At 41.6% G+C, this 23,249-nt stretch overlaps 1 protein-coding gene across 5 annotated transcripts in view; it reads left to right on the plus strand.

The window, feature by feature from the left end:
* Positions 1 to 23,249, plus strand: part of ephb2b (eph receptor B2b) — a 184,360-nt gene that overhangs the window by 61,905 nt on the left and 99,206 nt on the right. For all 5 annotated transcript variants that reach the window (XM_050038814.1, XM_050038816.1, XM_050038815.1 and 2 more), the window contains exons 2-3: positions 1,364 to 1,443; positions 17,489 to 18,173. In XM_050038814.1, coding sequence (XP_049894771.1) covers positions 1,364 to 1,443; positions 17,489 to 18,173 — 765 coding nt within the window. The remainder of the gene's footprint in view (positions 1 to 1,363; positions 1,444 to 17,488; positions 18,174 to 23,249) is intronic.

Raw genomic sequence — 23,249 nt, forward strand, 5'->3', positions numbered from 1 at the left:
ACAAAGCTATAACATGACAGTGACTTTTCTTTTCTTAGCTAGTAACAGAGAACAAGAGAATTACTTGTTTACATTAATGAAAACAATATTCGTCTCGAAGTAGTGCACATGTTCAAAAATAGGAATGGGAACTGATAAGATTTTATTGGTACCAGTGCCATGATCGATTCTGCCTATTGATCGGACTCTTTATTGATTCCCTTATTGATTCTTGATCAATTTTCTGCGTGGACAAAATTAGGCCTACACAAGCTTTCGTTGTCATTGCAACCGTTTCATTATCTGTGAGTCTGAACACAGTGTAGCAACAGTCTGCGAGAATATTTGTTTAGTGTTTGCTTTCACTAAGGTTTCCTTGATCAAATAAAAAACCTGCCTAACCAAAGGTCATTATGAAAGAATATTTACCCTCAGTAACAGACGTGCTGCTTTGTTGGGAAGCGGTGCGTAGAGTGTCACATACATGGCAACCCTGGAATTCAAGCCCATGTTACGTACCAAGATATTTCAGCATATTACTACTTTAAATGATCATTTTGCAGATATTACAAGCAGCACTGTTGTCATCTTTCTTCGTGAAATGAAGCTATTCTTTTAACGGTTTTTCCCACTTTGCCATGACTCCTTCTTGTAGCAAGTTTCCAGCAGGGTAGACAAATGAGAAAGGAATTGATCAGCAATTTGGGACCAGTTTTTAACAGGAACTGATTCTTAGTTCTTAGTTCATCTGTTTTTAAAAACCTATGAGATTGTCAAACATTCACACCGCAATAAAATGCAAGTTTTTATTTTTATTTTTTAAAGTGTGCAATATTATATATTTTTAAGCAACAAATTATTATTCTCTTGAACCAGAATTTTCACCTGATAAAAAGTTTCCAAGATGAATCAGTCATCAAGATTGTGTTTGATTTTTTGCTGATTGACTAATTTTGGAATTGACTGACCATTTCACTCTAATGCCTTTCTTTAATTAGCCTAATAAAGAAAAGTAAGACCTTTCGAAACCTGCGTATAGCCCATTTCTAATATTCAGAAATACGTCGCCCTCCTGCTTATATTCTGCTCTTTAAAATGTTTGTCAAGAAGAAAAACTTCAATTGATTTTTTTGGTTCATTTCTGTTTAATGTCCTTTCAATATTGAGTTCTCTGCTGTTTGTAAGACAAAATATGAAGATATCACCTTCAGCTCTGGGAGTTGTCGGCGCACATTTCATTATTTTCTGACGTCTTACAGAGCAAACCTATATCCTGCCTCTCAAAATATTTGTTTTACTCAAGTGGTTTCCATTGAACCGCAGGAACTATTTCATGTTGTCAGGAGATTAGCTGACCACCGTCTCTCCTTACTTCTTCCCACAGAGACACTTATGGACTCCACTACAGCCACAGCGGAGCTCGGCTGGACGGTCTACCCCGTGTCAGGCACGAGTGACAATAGCGTAAGTGACGTGCTTTGCTTTCAAACTTATCTGCTTCTGATGGTGATGTTTTAATTCAATTATTATTTAGGTAATGATCATATAATTGCAAGTAATTTTAGGACATTTTCATTGACAAAGACGAGGTGTGTGTGGTGGTGCTCTCTTTTGTTCGATGTAAAAGTGCAGCTAATGTGTAAATTTGCTCAGTCCCCCGTGATAGCTTTATTTCTGTTGGTAGCCAGTGTTTTGGTTTCTCACTTTAAGGTCAGAGATCAATTAATGAGCTGGCCTGGTCCCCAGAAGGAGCTAAATCGTTTCCCCAAGAAAGAACTCCAACTGCAAAGTTAGACGTGTTTATTTTGGGCCTGTGAACTCCACATAAGTAGATGTTTGGAGAGGAAAGGTTTTTGTTGGGTGAAGAATTTGAAGATACTGCTTCTTTTCCTTTTTGGATACATATTTCTGGACTCATACATTTTTACCCCTACACTAAACCCATTTTCTTTTGGGTCATTCTTTCATGAATGATCTTGGGTTTGTATGTTTCAACCTGATCTGAACTTTCTGCTTCACTACAAACACAGTAAGAAGGAACAATCATAAACTTGTAGCTAAGCTCGTGTGTTCACATGCCAGGCTAGAAGCTATGTGTTATATGGGCCCTGTTGGTGTTTGATGCACAGTATTTCCACATGCTTTGCCAGGGCATTGGTTCCTCCTAGCCACATGCAAGCCAGGCCCACTTAAAGTCAGCCAAAACCAGAGTCTCAGTCTCCTTCACTTCTTCCCCCACCACAGGATTTAGACTCCTTAGAACGAGTCCAAAAGAGAGAAAAAATGTTGTAGACTTATTTGCTGGTGCATTTCAAAAAACCACTGCCGATTTTATTCAATTATTTATGCTTCTGTGGTTTGTATTAAAGATGGTTCGAATTATACTTTATCATGCTGTGTCTTTTTTTTGCACTGACAAAAAAAAGAAGCAGAAACTCGCAGAGTATAGAGCCGGCCCTTCGACAGTTCCACGATACGACTTCAAAGTTGTTCAGCAGTAATTTAGAATAACTTCATCTCTCCCCAACCTGAGGGCACGTTGTCTCCTCCCTGCTATTTCCTACAATCAATACCAAAGCAGAAAAAGACGCCTGCTTTCCTTTTCTCTCGCCAGCTCTGGATCCAATTTACACAGAGAGAGCTTACGCACACATACCGACTCCAAAGACAGTTTACATCACATCTTCCTTTCATCTTTGCAAAATGTTCGATTCAGCAAAGCATTCACTCAAGCCATATTTTATAATCTGATTTAATACTAAGTGGAAACTTCAGACTAAAAAAAGTTGAATGGACGCAGAGTTCACTGCTGAAAACTACTTTGTGAAACGAGAATGCCCACTCAGGCCAAAATGAAGTGAAATTAAAGTCTAAACATCAAACTTAAGACCTCCTCAAGAATCATCTTTGTTCCGTGTGGTGTACCGCCTGATCCTGTGGTGGTTTTCTCTTCCAAATCAAACATCTTCACATTGAGTTCAACTGACAGGCTAATCTGTGAGGACTCCTATTTTTTTTACCTTAGATAATGCCGTGCTCCTTTTATGAAAACCTCCATATGCAATTATGATATATCCCCCTCTTGGGGTGCAATGAAATGCAAACAAGTCCCTAAGCCCCTGGATTTAGTCAGGTATAGGTTTGGTCTTATCAGCGTGGGCACTGAAGTTTTATGATGATATGGCAGAGCTTGTCAAAATCACAGTCAAATGGAAAGTGAAGAGTGAGAGCGATGGAGATAGCTTGTCCCTTATGGCCCAGGGCAACAGGTGTGGAAACAGAGCTCGCTCTCGCTCTCAGTATAACAGCGAGAGGTGCTTTACAGAAGCTATTGTCTTACACACATATATGCACGGCTTCACGGGCTTAGCCGGTGGATCAGTAACATCCAGCAGAGCGCCGCAGCAGCAGTTGGCTTTCACTACTCTGTATAGCTTCATGAAATATATCCTAACTTGACATGTGATACTGTGAGACACAATGGAAATGCAATCAAGTAACAGTGTGATATTAAGTCAGAAATGCGTTGGCAGTTGGTGTTATTCCGCTCTTTTATTTTACAGCACATTTGAATATCCTCTATCAAATTATTATTATAAGAAATCTCTTGGTGCACAGCTGTAAAATCAACCTCCTACAGTAGGTTTTGGGAAGCGATTTGTGTAAAACTGTGTAACAGCGGAGCTTCCGTAAATCAAGTTTTATAGCTCTCTCTGTGTACAGCAAGGCAGTTCTTCCTTTTAATTATGTAAAATGACAGCTAGACTTATGTTGTTCCCGAGCCAGACAAGCAAGACATCTTCATTGTTCTTGATTGCCCTGCCGAAAACACTGACAACCAACGTAATATTTACCAAACCAGAATTTTATCCCGCGGCAGTTTAGGAAGTTTACGGACTGAGTGTTCTGAGATTCTGGCAATAAAACACATGTATCACATGCCTCACTCCACCCACACAGGGAAACTGATGCAGTCAGAGCAGTTTGACTGTCATGTAGACGTGTGTCTCTGGGCAACTTTGTAAAGACTTAACCCCATGTGCACTATAAGGATATAACTATGGTAATGCGTATAGATATCTGGCGCTGTTTCACAACAGATTTGCATTTTGGTTTTACAGATATTGATCTGCAGAATACATTAAAAATGTATTTGAAGACTAAAAACTATTACTGCTAGGCCCTTTGGAAAGAAACTTGTGCAGCCCCTTTAACATCACTCTATGTGAAGTAACCTGACATCTTGACCCATTGTACTGTGTGACTTGGAGTTAAGGCTCAGTATCAGCACTTGATACCATTGAAAGGACAGTTAAAATCAGAAATGCATGTTTTCCCTCTTACCTGTAGTGCTGTTTATCAGTCGAGATTGTTTTAGTGTGAGTTACTGAGTGTTTGAGATAATGGCCATGACGATGTCTGCCTTCTCTCCAGTATAATGGAACCAGTTGGCACTCAGCTTGTGGTGCTCAAAGAGCCAAAAAAGTACTTTTGAAAAACTCAACAGCAATGTCTCTTTCCAGAAATCATGACCCAGTTACTCCAGATAATCCACAGACCTTGGGTTGGAAACTAGCACCAGCCAACAGCCAAATGCTGGTGAAATATGCGAGTGGCTGCTGGATGTGCTTCACTCACCAGCCTAAAAAACAATGGTAATCCATCAGGTGGCTGGTGGATTTTGGAATCCACCAGCCACAGTGGCAGGTGGACAAAAAACTGATTTGATATTGGAACTATTGTCTTTTGATCCAACTACATCCACCGATTGTATCACTGCCCAGAAGTAAGCGTGCATCTACTGATAGCTCTTGGCGCCACTGAGCAATCTTAGGGCTGCACACATGCTGCGTCTTTAACTGCCTCGAAAATGCAAGGTCGGGCGCTGGACGCTACTTTGTGCCTTTTTTGTGCCAGTTTTCGAGAGCGTGGTGATAGGTTGCGTCTGTGATTGCTAAGCAACCTTAACAAGCACTGTACCATAGCTTGTTTACCTGAAATCCTGAGTGCAGAGCTGATCTTCTTCCAGGAGCTGTTTATAAGTGTGGGACAGATGTAAAGCTCAACATGATCAACTTTTCCGTATTTATCACAGACTGATATTTATGGAAGAAGGTGAAAGATATCTGTCGGCTGTGATTGGTTGGTCCTTCTCACATGACCTGTGGTGTGTGCTGCTGCGTTCCAAAAGTTAGGCTTGGTTTATTTTTGAGTGCACTGCGTTCCAAAAGTTAGGCTTGGTTTATTTTTGAGTGCAGTCATCGCACCCTGAAAACTAAGTGCTCGGGAACGTGTGTGTGCTTGCCACAAGACTACATTGAAAACAATGGGTATGAGGGTGCAAAAAACGCGGCCCCTAACATTACAGCTCAGCAAAGGAGTCACAAGCACGAACCTCTTGTCCCTGAGTAGATGCACGTTTCCTTCTGAGTCGGCGGGTGTAGTTCAGTAGAAAGAAAATTGTTCCTACATGAAACTGCTCACAACGAGGTCTGTGGATTATCTTGAGTAACCAGGTCATGATTTCTGGAAAGAGACATTGTCGTTGAGCTTTTCAAACATATTTTTTGGCTTTTGAGCACCACAAGCCGAGTGCCATCTTGTATCTAGTTATCTAGTATCTAGGATCTAGTATATACTGCTTTTTAAATCTCGGCAAGTCACACTGAAATATTGATAAATTGCTTTCGAGATAAGAGGAAAAATAAGTATTTTTTTTATGTGGGGTGAACTGTCCCTTTAAGGTATTGACCAAAATAACCCAGTACCAAATAATATTGAAACTTCTCAGGTCAAACAATAACTGCATTCTGTTTTTTGTACCTAAATCTAGGAAAAAAATATGATTTGTATGGTTTTGCTTGCAGCCAACCACTGGAGATGTTTAATTTAATGCGATATGTGATTGGCCCACTACCACAGCACCTACAGCCCATACAGTCTGTGGTGTGGTGAAGTCAAGCGCGGGGTATTTGAGGGATTTGGCAGCTCAGCTTGCCGAAATGCCACCAAAATGTTGGAAAGTAAGACTATACTTCATGCCTGTGGCGTCTGCTGGTATTTTACACAACTGAATGCTTCCATTCACGATGGGTATCGAATGAAGTAGAAAAAAGGTATTGAATTAAGTACTCTATTGGTACCAGTGTCACTCTGAGGGTACTGGTATTGAATTATTTCAAAACCGATACCCACCCTCACATATGGAGCTAATGTAGAGCCGGATAACAGAGCAGGGTTAAGTGGTCTGTGTTTTCTTCTCAAGTGGAGCTGAGAGATGTGTGAACATCAGGTCAGACCTCCTGACCCGCTCACTCCTACGCTCAAGTACCGACAACAGAAGCCATTTAGAAATAGACTTATGGCCGCAGGGAACGCACTGAGCTACTGCGGAGGGAAAGCCGAGGTCTCCTGCAAATGCGGAAAACATAATAAGGTGTTGTGTGCGTGGGTTAGGTTATCATTATGGATGTGTCATAATGTACCAGGATATAGCCAGTGTCACTCGGGGACACGACGCACAGCAGAGTTTTGCAGAGAGTTGCAAAATGTTTTGAAATAAATCAGTTCCATATGATTGATCAAAGTTGCTGCGTATTGTATTCAAATTCCTTTGGAATAAGATTGAGGCTGTTTACATATAATTGTGGGCATGTGTGGCAGACCAACGCTGGCATACTTTTTTTTTTTTCCTTATTCCTTACAAGTAATTTGTTGAACATATTTCGGTGTATTGGCCTTGCTGGGATTTAAAGTGACCACTAATTTGTGACTGTGACTACGATTCACAATTAAAGTCTGTGAAATTATATTTAAGGAATTATGCAGAGAAATATGCAAACGTAATCCATATGCAACTTTGTGGAATGGGGGTAAAGGATGGAATTGTTCCTCTAGTTTCACATGTTGTGCATTAGTAGTGGACAGTGGTAATTGGAGCTGACTGCAGCAGACAGTTCTACTTAAATCTGTGTGTGTGTGTGTGTGTGTGTGTGTGAGAGAGTCTCTCCTCTGTATGAAGCCTGGTCTCCTGCAGGATTTGGCTCCCATGGCCTCTCCTCGTAGTAATTGAATGCAGAGAGTGGGTGTCATTTGTCCTCTGTCCCTCTAGGGAAGGCACTCTTGCTCTGACAGATTTCCCACAACTGCAAATGGGGCGGCTGTGCCCCGGGAGTTTTCCACTGGGTCTCTCTCCCCTGCTTTTGTGTGAATAATTTATTTACTTCTGTCAGTGATAGAGCGCTGATGTGTAATGTGGCTCCACATCGTGACGCTAGTTCAGGTTAATTCAAACACTGTAATGACAGGATGTGATAAATACACCGCTCATGTTATGTCAAAACAATGAAATCTTGGAGTGTTCTGACAGTGCGTTTGCAGCGCTACTTGACTGATGTTTCACCCTGCACTGACCGGTTGTAGCTCATAGAACAGGCTGATTCCTACTGTGGTTGTCTTCTGTAGCTATAACTTCTTCTGCAAGATGTATATAATGCTGCTTTGTTATTGTCTATCTTAGAGTATAAATAATCTTAAGATTACCTCTTAAATTACAGTTAACCCCAGTAAATGGTTGCAGTCTTTTGTTTTGGGGTTGATTCGTCCCTAATTCCACCAATAGTCATTCAAACAGCTTTGAAGAACTGCAACAACCATCAGCTACTCTCCCACTCCTGCTTGCCAAACAGATCTATTTATCACAAATCTTGACTCGTTGTTGAAGTCCAGTGTCCATGAAGAGTGTATCTGTGGTCAGCTTTGTGCAGCCAACAAACTTGTTGACCGTCTGCTCGTTGGCTAAGTTTTCCCGGTTGCGCAGATGTACAGGAAATTGAGAATTCTGACAACTTGATTGTGTTGCTTCTCGCAGTATGAATTCACAGCAAGAGCTTAGTAGTCCCAACAGAGCGATATGACGGATGACATATGAAAAGCCATGTACGTATCTGTTTGCGGACTCTTGGCTGCTGATGCTGATCTGACCGTCCCTGGAAGAGTATATTCTTCGATATGAGGCCAGTCTCAAGGTTTTAAATGAAGATTTTGTTGGAGGTTTGCGTTGTTTCATTCAGGAGTAGTGCTTGAAAGCTGTTGAGTTTATCTTTTGAGTCAACGTGGCTGTTGTTTATCACTTCAGAGATATAACATGTAGCCTAAATTTTCAACATTCAGATGTCTAAAAATGACTAGACCGGTGTTATATATCTTTTTTTGATTTGAGTCCTTGCATTATCCCAAATGTTCCAAAGAAACCAAACCCAAAGAAATCTGAACTTTTATTCAAGGAAATGGTGGTCTGGTGTTTCATCCTCTTTGTACATATATCAGGGTTGTAGTTGTCTGCCAGAAGCTGTCATAAATTGACTTTTTATCCAGTTTTAAGGCACATTTTTCCAACTACACTTTTTAGGTCTTAGTTGTTTTTAGCTAAATCTTTTAACCTGGTGAAAGTCATCAAGCATCTGGATCTTAAGAAGAGCTTAAGAACAAGCTGAACAAACGTTAGCTGCAGTTCGGCTCCAGCCCCTGCTGTGCTGACCAGCTTTGGAAACCACAGATTCTTTTTCTGTGAAGCTGCTTCCTTCATTGATTTACCAATTTAAACCAAGAGAAGGAGACCTCTGTGGATAATTCGGCTCTCTGTGAAAACCTCCTGAAGATTTGAGTTGTAAGATATAAGAGAAAAAAGGTGAGCAAATATTATCAGGAGCTGGGCTAGCAGCTCGTCTGCAACCGCCATGCCACACCAAGCCACGGCAGAAATGGACCTTCTCTAGAGTAGGTTCAAAAGCCGGGCCGCCCGCCCTCAAGCGAGTAGGAGTGACATCTCGCTGACCGCAGCTAACCCCTGACGATCCCTGTCCCCCCCCCCCCAAACTAGCGTGTATGTTGCGAGACTCTCCTAACCTCTGTCTAAAGGAGACCAGAGAGAAAGGCATTTCTTAAAGTCTCTCAGTACTTTTTTAGCTTCTAACTGAATCTCTATGGTTTGGAATTTAGTCTCTCTTCTGCATCCTGTTTTTACTTTAGATATCTGCTTTATTTTACTGTTTCATGTTCCCTATCAGCCGTAATAGAAGTTGTGTGAAGTTGCTGCTCGAAAAACATTTCCTTCGTTTGCTGCTTCATAATAAACAAAATAACGGGTTACTTTTATTGTGAAGAACCTATAGGAAATGAAATGTGTTATTACTGAATTAGCGGAACTTTGTTAGCAGCTACTCTACAATAAAGGCAAGTCTAATAATGCAGCAGGGAGGAAGAGTAGAAGCAGAAACAGCCACAGTGAGATGTTTAAGAAGAGCTGCAGACAACAGGCTCTTAAGCCATGAATCAGCCCACTGCTTTAAAATGTCATCAGTCAAAACAAGCCGTCATCAGTTAAAGACACATCTTCATGAAGGTAGCCCTGTTGTAATTGAAATGCAAATCCCTGCTGTGCTGGGCTGACAGCCCAAACCAAGCCGAGCCAAGCCAAGCCAGCCCATGACTGTCGAAATGGAGTACAGATTTGTTCATTTTGGAGAAGATAAAACCTCTGCGGATAAGTCAGCTCCCAGTAAAAACCACCTGAACGTCTAGATCCAAAGTTATCAGGGAAGAAAAGATGAGCACACATTAGCAGGTGCTGGGTTAGCAGCCCCTCTGCAGCGAGCTAAACAGCACTGACAAAACACTGATTTGCAATATAAAACTGCTTTATTGAGGGTCAGTTTTTATCACTTGGGCTGTTTGCCTTGGACAGGAGGACACCTCTGTGGATATTCAGCTTGCAGTAAAACCCTCCTGAACAATGCACACTAAAGAAATTCTAACCAGGAGAAAGTGACTGCAATGCATTGCTCTGTCTTTTGTTGACACCTAGCGATAGGAAATTACATTTTGTACGTTCAAAGCTATAACTGTAATTAAGGTCTATATACAACTGCACGACTGAAGTGTTCTTGAACCCCTCTGTGCTCGCTTACTGTAAACCAATTTAGATTAAAATGTCGGTTAAATGGATAAGATGTAAATGTAAAATAGGAAAGTGCAGAGAAGCTCCTGCATAATGTGTGCTTATAGAGGAGTTAGGTAATTAGCTGCTACAAAGAGGTCCAAGGAGGACTGTACTTATTCCGTATTTTGCTGATGAATGAGGCAGAAAGCTTCGGTCTTCGGTGAATGGTCTCAGCTGTAGAGGTAACTCCACTCTATAATTCAGGCTTGACAGTGCGTTCCGCTTGGCTTTACAGATAAAGCAGAGACCTACTGTCATGGAGACGTATGGATTGCAGGTCAGCTGAACTTTTCTCCCGCTCTCCTGGAGTGGCAGAGGAGATATCGATCCAGAGCCTCATTCTCAGTGAGCGTCACTGAATTGTAGCACCTCATATAACTCCAGAGGAAGAGAGGAGCAGCTGACATATTGTAGACTCTACTAGCTCTGCCGTAGTCTAACCAACACAATATATATTCACTTCAGATAGGTTTTCTGTGCAGGGCGTTTGTCTCTCAGTGGTGCTGCTCGAGCACAATAGAAATTACAGGCATACCAGTTAGTGGACTCAAAGTCTGTGTGGAGAGTAGTTTCATTATTAAAAGAAGAGCTGGCCTGACAACAGTTAGAAATCAGTTGAATTGGCAGGAATTTGTTTTGGGAACAGAACAAGGGCAGCTGCACGTTACTGTTTGATATAAATCTAACATGCTTTATCTAAACAGCAGGTGTGCACTGTTATCAGACAGATTCAGAGAACATCGCACAGCACTCTGATCCTAAATGCTGTTTTGGTATACATGGGAATAATTGCCTATAGGCCAAGTAAATGACAGCCAGAGGTGTGGGACTCCAGTCAGGTGACTTTATTTGAGACTTCCTTGATGATCATTGATAATAGACTCAACTTGACTTTGACTTGGTAGTCATGACTCGTTTGTTTCTCGAATCAGATCTTGACGATCAACTGTCCGCACTGTTATTTGCCAGTAATCTCATTGGATTTGTGTGTCCAGACATCACCAACCTATCTGCATCGGTTGCTGTGGTAATGACATACGCATCAGTAACTATGTAGCACCACTGGTGACGCAGCTTTCACGTGCGAAAGTATGAGATATAGAGGTCCATCATTTCGCCCTTCAAACAAGTTATTTTGGCATTTGTCCACAGACTGCTGTTCCTCATGTCCTCCTCTTTAGCACTCTGCTAGTAGCAGCGTGGATCTGCTCAGCACCTCCATCCCTCTGAACTTGACATTGATGTTGTATGTTGCATTCAAAGACACTTTGAAATCCAGTTTTAGCAGCCAGAGCTGCCAGACTGAGATACACCTGTAGGAATCCGATCTGAATTACATTTCTACCTCCTAATGTGGTTTGGATTGATTTTCAAAAATCACATTTCATGTGTTTTTTTGCCATCCAGACTTCCTAAAATCAATCTGGATATTAAGTGGATATGCCAGAGAACCATTTTGGGCTGGCAGTCTGAATAAGGCCTCATACTTGTGACAGATGGCTTGAAAGGACTTGACTCTTTTCTCATTTTTCTAGATATTGAGAGATATATTTTGATTTTTTTTAAATGTAATTGGGTGATTTCTAGTGCAATGTGTGCAAACCTGGCAACCTGCTAGGACGGATTGGGCTTGTCCAAAAATAAAATTTGCATTCAAGGATTATATTGTCGATGACAGCAGTAAGGAGATTACAGTGGTATTCAAGGCCTGCAGCTTAAAATCAGTGACAAGACCACCACAACATCCAGCCATATCCATCACTACAAAACACACAAAAAGATGAACGTGAATGGGCCTTTTGAGGAGGGACTGCTTGTTGTTCCAACGGCCAAAGCCTGTTATTCTGAAAAATGTCCCACTGGACTGAAAGCCCAGTTCTCCGGTAGCCTGTTATCCCAAAGACGAATGCCCATTGCTCTGAAATCCTGTGTCTCCAAATACACACAATTAGACAACACAATCACCTGAAAAAATGCTCGCATTGTACGTTTCTGTAAACCATGGATATGTTAAATTTGTCAACAGTGCTGTGATGAATGTATAGTTAGGTTTAGGCACAAAGCCCACTTGGTTACGGTTCGGAAAAGATCGTGTTTTGGCTTTAAACACCCCCATTTGATGGAACAAAAGTCCCTGGAAAAGCAGGGATAGGTCGGTTACAAACACCTGGGATCAGTGGCTCAAATGCAGCTGGGAAACTGAAACTTACTGCAGGGAGTGTGCATTGTTGGAGAAACGGGACTCTGGAGCAATGGCCGTTTGTTTTTGTGATGACCAGCTGTCAGAGAAATGGGCGTTCAGTCCAATGGGACTTCTTCACAATAATGAGGCTTCGAAAATTTGGGCTGTCGAAACAATGGCATGGTACCCTTTTTAGGTAACTTGCAGTATTAGATTAGTGGCTGGTCTACGTTAGCTAGTAAGCTAACGTAGACCAGATCATTAAATTTTCATGTGACTTGCTTGATTCTCTACCCAGTAACTTGGGACTTGCTCAAGACTAGAAGGTTAAGACTTGAGACTTGCTTGTGACTTGTACATTTTTGACTTACCTACCTCTGGTAATATCTCACCTTTGATATCATGACGTGTTTTGTTGATGTAGGGTCACAGAATTATGAAGAATCTGATGACAATTTATTTGAAATAGTTTGCAGCACCACATTTCACATGCAGGTACATTCTTGGTGTTTGTATTAGTCTCCTTGGAATAATGGAGAGGTAACAACCGGCAGGGTTCACTGGAAATTATTTGCCAACACTATTCGGCCTAGAATTATTGGACCCCAATGAGATTAATTAAAACATAAAGTGCCTTTTTGTTTGGAGCCAGTCGCGCGTTGTGTTTCACACCATTGATTTTTTTATCGTAAGAGTATGTTTCTGTGTGTGTGGAGTTTCTCAGAGGAAGGAGGCACATCCAGCGTACCATGAAAACAAACATTGTTTGTTATTTACCTTGAAGTCTTGCAGTCTAATGTCTCACAACTTTGAAAAACACCCCAAATATTTCACAAATGCAAATGAGCGCTTGATAATATTTGGTACGCCTTTGGTTATTAAGAAAATGCCTTTGATCATTCAGGCCTTAAACATCTATTTATTTAATGTTATAGTAAGGCAGTATTCAGAGCTCTCAGCCCGATGGCTGTTGATTTCCACACTCAGGGAACAAGAAAAACAACATTCTGCCAAATGTAACAGGATCTCCGGAGTTTTTGTTTCCATCATCATCTGAGTGCCGCTCATCCGCTCCAACTAATCCATCTTGACATCCACCACCAGGGTTACCTCCACCTTCAATACTTAAAACACATGACCACCCTTTTACAGCACTCTCAGTAAAGAGCTGGGGGAAAGAGCTGTGAAAATGAAGACGTTTCTTCTAATTTCACACTCTGCGCTTGATCGTTAGGCTCTTATTATGCCCCATTTGCTTCCCTCCACTGGCTGTGATGAAAGCGGGGCAAAGAGGCCATGACAGGACAAAAAGGGGCCCTCCATCAAAACACATTTTGTTTGGGGTCTTTTTTAGCCTGGATCAACCCTTCCCCCCGCATCACTGCCAACACTTTCCCCTGCAGTTTCCCCTGTCTGCATCCCTCATTAGCAGCAACCCCCACCTGTCTCCGCATTCATTTTATCAAACTGCAATTGTCCAACGCTCTGTGCTCAGGAGAAACGGACTGCCCGTTCTTGTTTAATTGGCCCACAGCCCCCCCTTCGCCCTCTGTGCTCCTCAACAAGTGGGAAGGTCAATGGCTGCTCATGACCTGGGATGGTGATGTCTGCCAGTGCGGGGCGAAAAGACAGACTTATCCTTAAACCACACCACCAACAACTCTGTAGCCTGAACACTCATGCAGTCATTAAGCTGCACTCTGATTTGACACAAAAAACAACTCTTGACAGTCTTTTTAAAGTCCACTTACCATCGGCATTTCTCGAGTCCTTTTAATTGTCACAGAGAAAAACATTTTTTTTACTCGAAATATTTTCCCTGCACGTTTATTCAGGATTAAATTCCAACTATAACAAAATTGTTTTTTGCAGACGTCAGTTTTGCTCATTAGGAAGAAAGGCCCCGATAGAGGGATACAGATTAAAAAGTTCCTGTCATGTATTTTTTGTTAAGCCGCATTCTGTTTACTCTCGTTATTATTATTATTATTATTATTATTTTTGGCTGCACATCAGTCTTTTCTGTTTTGCTTGGCTCTTGTGATGATTTGGGTTTGAGCTTGGGTCAAGCTGAGCGTCACACTAGCTGTGATTAATTAGGACATGGGAATTAAGAACTAAAGCCGTTTTAATTAGTCAGAAAGTGTTTGATAGAACACCGGTTCATAACAAGAGGGGTGACTTTCTTCTCCCAACCCGTCAAAATCTGTCAAAATCCTCACTAAGTGGGCACTAATTTGAGAAATTATATCAGCTGTGAAGTGAAGAGTGAAGGGGGGAGGTAGTGTCGTAGGAGCGGTAGACGGTGCAGCTGATGTGAAACAGCTCTTGGGGGTTGAGAGCAGGGTTCTTCCTTAGCTGAGATGCAGAGGTCAAGGTCACGACCTGAGTGGCGGTTGGAGCGCATGGTGTTTAAAGCTAGTTTGATCCATGGCCAAGGGGCAGGAAAACCACGGAGGCTGCATCTGGAGTTTGTACACTCTGAGCGAGCACTCAAATTGGTGTGCAGAACGTGGACTTTGAAGTTGAACGGAGTACTCGTAGAACCTGGAGTGAAATTTGCCCCTTGATTGTTCTTTATATGATTACCTGTGTAATATGATTATGTCAGTTTAGTGTGACTTTGATTGTGGAAAATTCATGTCATGTTTCCTCGGTGCTCCGCCGTAGTGAAAGGAGCTTTCACTAGAATGTCAATAACCCATTACAGTATGTGCTATGAATGTGTCCTATTAAGACACAATAAAAAAGCAGGACACGCTATCACATAAACCAGAAACCTCTCTGCTCTGTTCAAGTGACTTAATGTCACGTCTCCAGTTTCTCTTAAAGCATTACAAGATGTGAATGGTTTCCTCAATGAGAGGACGGGAACGCAGAGGGTAAACATCAAAGCTTTCTGCCTCTGCAAGGCAGGGTTTATATATTTTTTCACATCCCGAGAGAAAACTACATGCAACTGTTATTTGCAGCTAGAAAATGGGATGTTAAGTGACAACTTCATAATGCAAAGCGCCCTTTGTCGGATTTACCTGTCAGAGTAAACCGTGGTGTAAAGTAGGGCTGGGTGCAATCGGGAAAATTCCCATAATTTTGACCATATAGCCTGATATCAATTTTTTAACATATCCTGATACAACAGTTTATATGATACTATGTCTTACAAATAAGCTCCCCACGAATGACACATAAGATTATGTAGGTTAGGTTTAGGAAGCGAAAACATGAGGACGATGTACTTTAAAATAACTCAATGTTCACTTAATTTCACATGCAATATTGTCACAGTATTGTAGGGTTGACTATTGGTGCCTTTACAAAACATTTACACAATAAGATTTTTGATAATTAATCATCAGTAATGTGGAAATAATGACTAAGTGGGTGAAGGCAAATCATGGAGCAGCTAAAAAAGTCTGGTAAGTTCATAAAGTTACATCACTTTACAGTAACACAGCCTTCAAAACCAGGAGAAGACAACACCAGGGATGTTATGATATCCAAAATCAAAGACAATATCTCGTCTCATATCATTACACCAATATAACTGTCATATGTTGGCCAGCCCTGGTGCAACGTGTCACCTAATAAATGACTAGGCTTGTCAAAAATGTTAATTTATCAATGAATGTAGATTCTGAATATTTGAAACTAGGGGTTGGTGATATGGCCCTAAGATAAAGTCACGATATTTCAGGGTATTTTTTGCGATAACGATATTCTTGATGGTATAACAAATAAGTAAAAAAAAAAATTTAAAAAAAAAGTTTTATTAATTTAAGAAAAAAGAATTGCAACAAAATCAGTAATATAATTTTATGTGTCAACAGTTTGCCCTCACATATTCAGTTAAAACAGAAATGATATCTCATTTCTTTAGTTTGTGAACAACAACTGTATACAATGTTAATAGTTCAACAAAATAAAATATACCACTAATTACAAGTTTGAAAAAAAATCCCCTGGGATCTATATATATATAAATCAACAGGTGATTTCCTTCTTTTAGTAAAATCCTAAATGATTGAGTTATTTTTTTTCCCCACCTGCCAGAGGAGCCGCTGAATGAGTTCCCTCTGAGCGGTAACTCACTAAAAGAGTCTGAGAAGTCCGGGGCTGTTCATAAAACATTCAGGACGCCACAGTTTATTCCACACTACTGAAGCTGCTCTTTTTGGAACCACAGTGGAGTCCATGGTCATTTTGTTCTCCACCATGCTTGTTGTTGCCGTGGGTAACAGTGTGACATCATATGTCAACAAGCTGAAATATCGCGAGTATCACGATATGAATTTTTCATTTGATATTAAAAATTATACCAGTAATTGAAATGGTTTCAATACTAATTTTCCCCAGTATCGATACACAAATGCCACCTGGGCTTTCTCTCCCTTTCTTATTTCTAATGTGTACTACAGTCATTCTGTTCTCTGCTGCTAATCCAGAAAAGAAAACTCGTTATTGTCATGTCAAAGGCTTGTTCCCTTTATCTTTTAATACATTTTTTTGATGTCATGCCCCCAGTGTCAGTTTTTCTCTGTGGTATCAATAATGGTATCGCATAACAATGTTTTTTTAGGTATTGTACGGAAGTATTGTGTTAAGACTACAGTTCATATGCCCAGTCCTAAAAATGTCCTAAAATTAGAATGTATTCATTAATCACAGAGCAGCTGTACTTGTACTGTAGATTAGAAAATGTACCTCTTGGATTTCTGATAGTTAGTTAACACATAATCCACATATAGTGAACTGTATATGTATAGTTTCTCATTAAAATAAATCAATCCCCGGGCTAATACTGTTAGGTAAAATTACTTTATTTACGTGTCTGAACAAACTGGAGTAAGGGTCAGAGGAAGTCACTGGTGAGCAGCCTTCTTTATCTACTATTACTACCTCAAGAAGTGGCAGGACATGCTGGAGAGGCTGGTTCTCATTTGTTCCTTTAGACTCGCCTGCTGCAGTCGTGTAAACTGGGTTATTGGAGATATTTTCTTTCTTTGCACCATGTAATCAGTTTAATCAAAACATTGCTTAAGCTGATGACTCCCAGTAATCAAAGTATTATAAAGTATGCATGAGAACATTCTTGTTATTGCTGCAGAATAGGTATCAGCAGGGGCTTTATGACAGTTTGTATTAATGGGAAACACGCAGACCGTTTACTGCTTTACAGCTGAATTGCACCTAATTGAATGAAGCGGGATAACTATCGCCTCAATTACCTTTTGTTTCCATAAAATTCTGTTTTTAAAGCAGACTGCTTTTTCATAGGTAAATGTCAAAATGTTAACTCACTGTTTGTGTCTGTTCTTGGCCCACAGTGGGAGGAGGTGAGCGGGTATGATGAAAACATGAACACCATCCGGACGTACCAGGTCTGCAATGTTTTCGACAACAATCAGAACAACTGGGTACGGACAAAGTACATCCGCCGTCGTGGCGCTCAGCGGATCCACGTGGAGATGAAGTTCTCGGTGAGGGACTGCAGTAGCATTCCCAACGTGCCGGGCTCCTGTAAAGAGACGTTTAACCTGTATTACTATGAATCTGACGCCGACACAGCCACCAGGACCTCGCCGGCCTGGATGGAGAATCCCTGGATCAAAGTCGACACCATCGCGGCAGATGAGAGCTTCTCTCAAGTGGACCTCGGGGGCAGAGTGATGAAGATCAACACTGAGGTTCGGAGCTTCGGCCCAGTGTCACGAAATGGCTTCTACCTGGCCTTCCAGGACTACGGCGGCTGCATGTCGCTCATCGCTGTGCGCGTCTTTTACCGGAAGTGCCCCCGAATCATCACCAACGGGGCGCTGTTCCAGGAGACGCTCTCAGGAGCGGAGAGCACCTCCCTGGTGGCTGCAAGAGGTGTTTGCATCCCCAACGCAGAGGAGGTGGATGTGCCCATTAAGCTGTACTGCAACGGAGATGGAGAGTGGATGGTACCCATCGGACGCTGTATGTGCAAGGCTGGGAACGAGGCTGTGGAGAACGGGACTGTTTGTCGAGGTATGTTTTGCTCTGATAATGTTTTCATTTAATCTGCTAAGCTTATGAATCATCATAACACAGGTCACAGTCCTTACAGTGTTTATTCTCCAGTATAAGCTGTTCCTGGCGTCTATTCATTCCCATTCAGCTGATGGTATGAGCCAGTGATATAAGATAAGATTCACCTTTATGGATCTCCAGCGGGGAGATTGTGTGTACGGTCATGTATTAAAAAAACATGATGGAAGGTATACATCCTGCGCATAGATTTATTTAGCTGAAGTCATCATATTTCCATAAAAATGATCAGCACCCATATCTATTTCTTTTCCAGCAGAAATACTCCGCTGAATGTGGCAATTCACATGATAATTCAGGCTCGGGTTTGATCTGAAAATATACTGCAGCCTTTTGATGTTGTGACTGCGAAACATGTTTGTTCCTGTAAAGGGAGGGGAGCTGCTCAGCATTGTTCGCAAATCAAAATAACACAAATTTATTTATTACATTTCTTCCTTGTTTGTAGTACAGGGTGGCTGCAGGCCTTAATAAAGTCTTAAAATATCTTAAATAACCTACAAAGTTACTAATGAAATGCCTTAACTTACCCACAGCACTTGTATGTGCATAATGCCTCTACTTCTGTCATGTCAACATTTGTAAAGTGATGTTTATGAGCTGATATTGGGAGGTGGAGGCCACTTTTCCAGCAGCTTTTATGCTGCCAAATGTGGGTGTTTGTCAGCAACTTATTGCCGCTTTTACAGTGGCTTTTGTGCAATTAAACATGGTTGTGTTTTAGCAACCCATGGACGCTTTTCCAGTCAGGTATTTGCCGCCACACATGGGTGTTTTTTTAGCAACCTATCACTGCTTTTCCGGTGGCTAATGTACCCTTAAACATGGGTGTTTTTCAGCAACTTGTTGCCGCTTCTTCAGTGGCTTCTGTGCAATTAAACATGGTTGTGTTTTAGGAACCCATGGCCATTTTTCCAGTCAGTTTTTTGCAGCCAAATGTGGCATTTTTTTTTAGCAACCCATCACTGCTTTTCCAGTGGCTAATGTACCCTTAAACATGGGTGTTTTTTAGCAACCTGTTGCTGCTTTTTGAGCAGTTATTTGCCACCAAATCAAAATAAAACCAATTTATATATTTAATTTATAACATTTCTGTTTATTTTGAACTGACATCAGTGTGTTACTTTTGGTGTGTATTTCCAATGCAAATTTGGTTTCAAATGTAATTTAAAGTGGTATTTAAAGGGTCTTAAAAGTCTTAAATTTGACTTGTTTATACAGACATACCCTAAAGTAATTACCCTCCAGTCTATTACAAGATGGCAGTCTTTTTATCTATATGTAAAGAAGTGCATTAACTGCACTTTGAGTGTGATTGTATAAACAGGACATGTTTAGGATCTTTCTCACACATTTAAATGCTTTCTTTTTTCAGAGTAGAAATGATATAAATGTGTTTCAGCCTACGGAGAAGCACCTGTGTGCATATCTAACAGAACTCATGCTTAACAGAAATTCAAAGAAATAAGAACAGCAATCTTGAATCTGTACAATTTCCGCGCCGATCCTTTGTTGGTAGAATGCCTCCTTCCATCCACGAGGACAAAGAGGATGTTTTTCAAAATTGCCTGCATTTTCCTATCAATTGGAATCCCTCACAGGCAAATCGATTCGGCTTTTCAAAACATCAATGCGCCCAACGTTTACCTGTGCTATGCCCTATCCGCAGTCTGGCAGGTGGTATTTGGTCAACGTGCTTAGGGATCTTGATCACTCGAAACAGCACGACAGCGTGTAGCCTGCAGACTGGAGCCGTGCTGCTCCGGCTCAGCACAACAAACCACCCACCTGCGTTTTAGATCGGTGTGGCGCTGCCTCTCTTATGTGCGCCTGTAATTACAACACATCCCCCAGTGTCTGTGTGCTGGGAGGGGAAACGTGATGGGTGCTGCCTCCCAAACACTGCCAGGCCCGTTCAATGACTACTAATGAGGACAGGCACCAGCTCCTCCTCAAGGAATACAGGCCAATAAGAGGCACGTGAAGACAGCTACTTTCTGCTATAGCAAGCTACTTTGGATCCACATCCCTATTATTATACAAATCTGCTTGTTTTTTGACCTGCATGTAATTCACTGCATGTGGTGGATTGGAACATCTCAGGGGTGTCCTCAGTCATGGTGTTTTTTGTGCTAAACGGGATTATACAATTAAATGCTGTCAGCTCAACGGGGAAAGTATGTTGATTCGTTTACAGCCTGCACAGCTGGGCATGAGAGTTTTTGTCTGAAAGCATGCAGCATTTCACCTTTCATCTTTGACCACCCAGCTGGCAGTGTACCATTCTGCAAACCACAAACACGTTACATTTGGACGTTTCACACGTATCATATCAACATTTCTAAAGTGATGTATATGAGCTGATATTGGGAGGTGGAGGGGATGATGGATGACACCTCGGCACAACCAGTGGCCATGTTTCCAGCAGCTTTTCTGCTGCCAAATTGGGTGTTGCCACTTTTCCAGTGGCTTCTGTGCCATTGAACATGGTTGTTTTTCAGCAACCCATGGCTACTTTTCCAGTATGTATGCAAGTGTTTTTAGTGACCTGTTGCTGTTTTTCAAGCAGGTATTTGCCGCCAAACGTGGGTGTTTTTTAGCAACCCATTGCTGCTTTTCCAGTGGTTGTTATACCCTTGAACGGAGGTGTTTTTAAGGACCCAATGCCTTTTTTCAAGAGGTTTTCATGCCACTAAACACGGTTGATTTTCAGAAGCCATTGCTGCTTTTTCCAGGGGCTTGTGTACCCTTGAATGAATGTGGGTGTCTTTTAAGGATACATTGCCACTTTTCCAGCAGCTTTTGTGCTGCCAAACGTGGGTGATATTTGGAAACTTCTTGCCACTTTTCCAGTGGCATCTGTGCTGTTCAACATGGTTGTTTTTTAGCAACCCATGGCTGCTTTTTCAGTATTTTTTTGCAGCCAAATGAGGGTGTTTTTAGCAACCTGACACGGCTTTTCCAATGGCTTTTGTACCCAGGTATTTTTTAGTGACCCATTACTGCTTTTTGAGTAGTTATTAGCTGCCAAATGTGGGTGATTCTTTGCAACCCATCGCTGCTTTACCAGTGGCTTGTGTACCCTTGAATGTGAGTGTATTTTCACATCCTGTTGCTGCTTTTTGAGCAGTTATTTGCCGCCAAACGTGGGTGTCTTTTAGCAACCTGTCACCACTTCTCTAGAGGTTTTTGTTCTACTAAACAAGCATGATTCTTAGCAACCCATCCCCACTTTTCCAGTGGCTTTTGTACCCCTGAACATGGGTGTTTTTTAAGGACCCATCACCAGTTTTTCTTTGCTTTTTGATCTGCCAAATGTGGGTAATCTTTAGCAACCTGTCAATGCTTTTCCAGGGGCTTGTACGTGGGTGTCTTTCAGCGACAGGTTGCTGCTTTTTGAGTTGTTATTTGCCACCAAACATGGGTGTTTTTTGGCAACCCATCGGTGCTTATCCAGAGGTTTTTGTTCTACCAAACGAGCTTGACTTTTAGCAACTTTTCCAATGGCTTTTGAAGCCTTGAATGTGGTTGTTTTCCAGCGTCCCATCTGAGGTTTTCTTGCAGTTTTTGTGCTGTCAAACATTGGGCTTTTATAGTGTTTTCTAGCTGCTTAATGCCACCAAATGCAGCTGTTTTAAGTGACCCATCACCGCTTTTCCAGTGTCTTTTGAGCTGTTGAACATTGGTGTTTTTTAGTTACCTGTTGCCACTTTTCTAGCAGCTCTTTGTGCTGCCAAAGATGGGTATTTTAAGCCAAAATATGATCCTTTCCTAACTATAACCAAGTGCTTTTTGTGCCTACACACTAACCACGGCATTGTTAGAAATGTAGAGTTTCAACATATCCGCACATAATAACATACATATGCAACATATCCGTGCTTTGCAGAAACATACAATGGCAATTGGGTTGGACTATCCTTCTGTTTATTCCTCCCTGTCTGCTGTAAACTGGCTTTGATATCAAACGTCCACCAGAAGAGAAGCCTCACTGACAGCATGCTGTCTTCATCCCCCACCCCCCCACTGCAGTATTGACAATTATAGATCTGAGCACTGCAGGGCTCACAGACAAACTTCAGTGACCCTGACAGAAGTACATATAGATGTATACAGACAGACTTTGACCGGTCTCTCAGTCACTTCCCTCATCATGTGACGCACTGAATATTAAAGCTTTATGAATGCATTATCTGAGAGTGCAGCTGTGGAATGCAGCAAAACCCTGCACACGGAGATGGATTTTTATGGCTCCATACAATAGTTATGAGTCTCAGTACAAACAACAGAGTAGTGTGTAGGAAAATAAAACCATTACAGTTAAAAAGGATATTATTCTATGGTTCCCTCTATGTTCAGAAGCCCTTTTTGATGGAAGGCTGCCACCACTTGGTCTGCTCTCTAGTCATCCTCCTAAACACTGAAAGCTGATATCAGTACTAGAAACTGTGGTCAGTCACCGCCTTTCAACTGCCAGAAGTTGGATAATGAATTGATCTATGAAAGATGCGCCTTTGCCTGCCGATATTATGGGGTAATGAATTGATTTGTGAGAGGTACCCTCGGAGGGTTTGTAAGATATCCCCTTTCATGGCTGGATTATGGAGCCACAGAGACAGCATAAAGCAGCCGAGATGAAAGAGACTATTTGTACTGTAATATTAAGGACGCAACCGATGCTTTGTTCCAACATCTCCGCAACTAAACGTGTAATTACGCATGTAACAATTAAATCCTTGGCAGGGATCCCGGCAAATAATTATGCTGTCATGAAATCTGTCAAAATATTGACAGTAGAAGGGGGTGCTTACATCAAATTGCTGAGGCCTTTTTCTATGCGATTGTCTTACAAGTAAGATTAAGTTTCCGCTCTAAGAAGTGCTGGGAGTGATGGAACCACACCAGGGCCTTTCAGTAGGGACGGCCCTGAAAAGAGAGATCCCTCTTCCCTTCAGAGCCTTGAGGAGATGGTGCACCACAGAGACACACGAGGTCCTGTTTGCCCTTGCTGCTCAT

Source organism: Epinephelus moara, chromosome 24 (genome assembly GCF_006386435.1).
Source record: "Epinephelus moara isolate mb chromosome 24, YSFRI_EMoa_1.0, whole genome shotgun sequence".
Lineage (NCBI taxonomy): Eukaryota > Metazoa > Chordata > Actinopteri > Perciformes > Serranidae > Epinephelus > Epinephelus moara.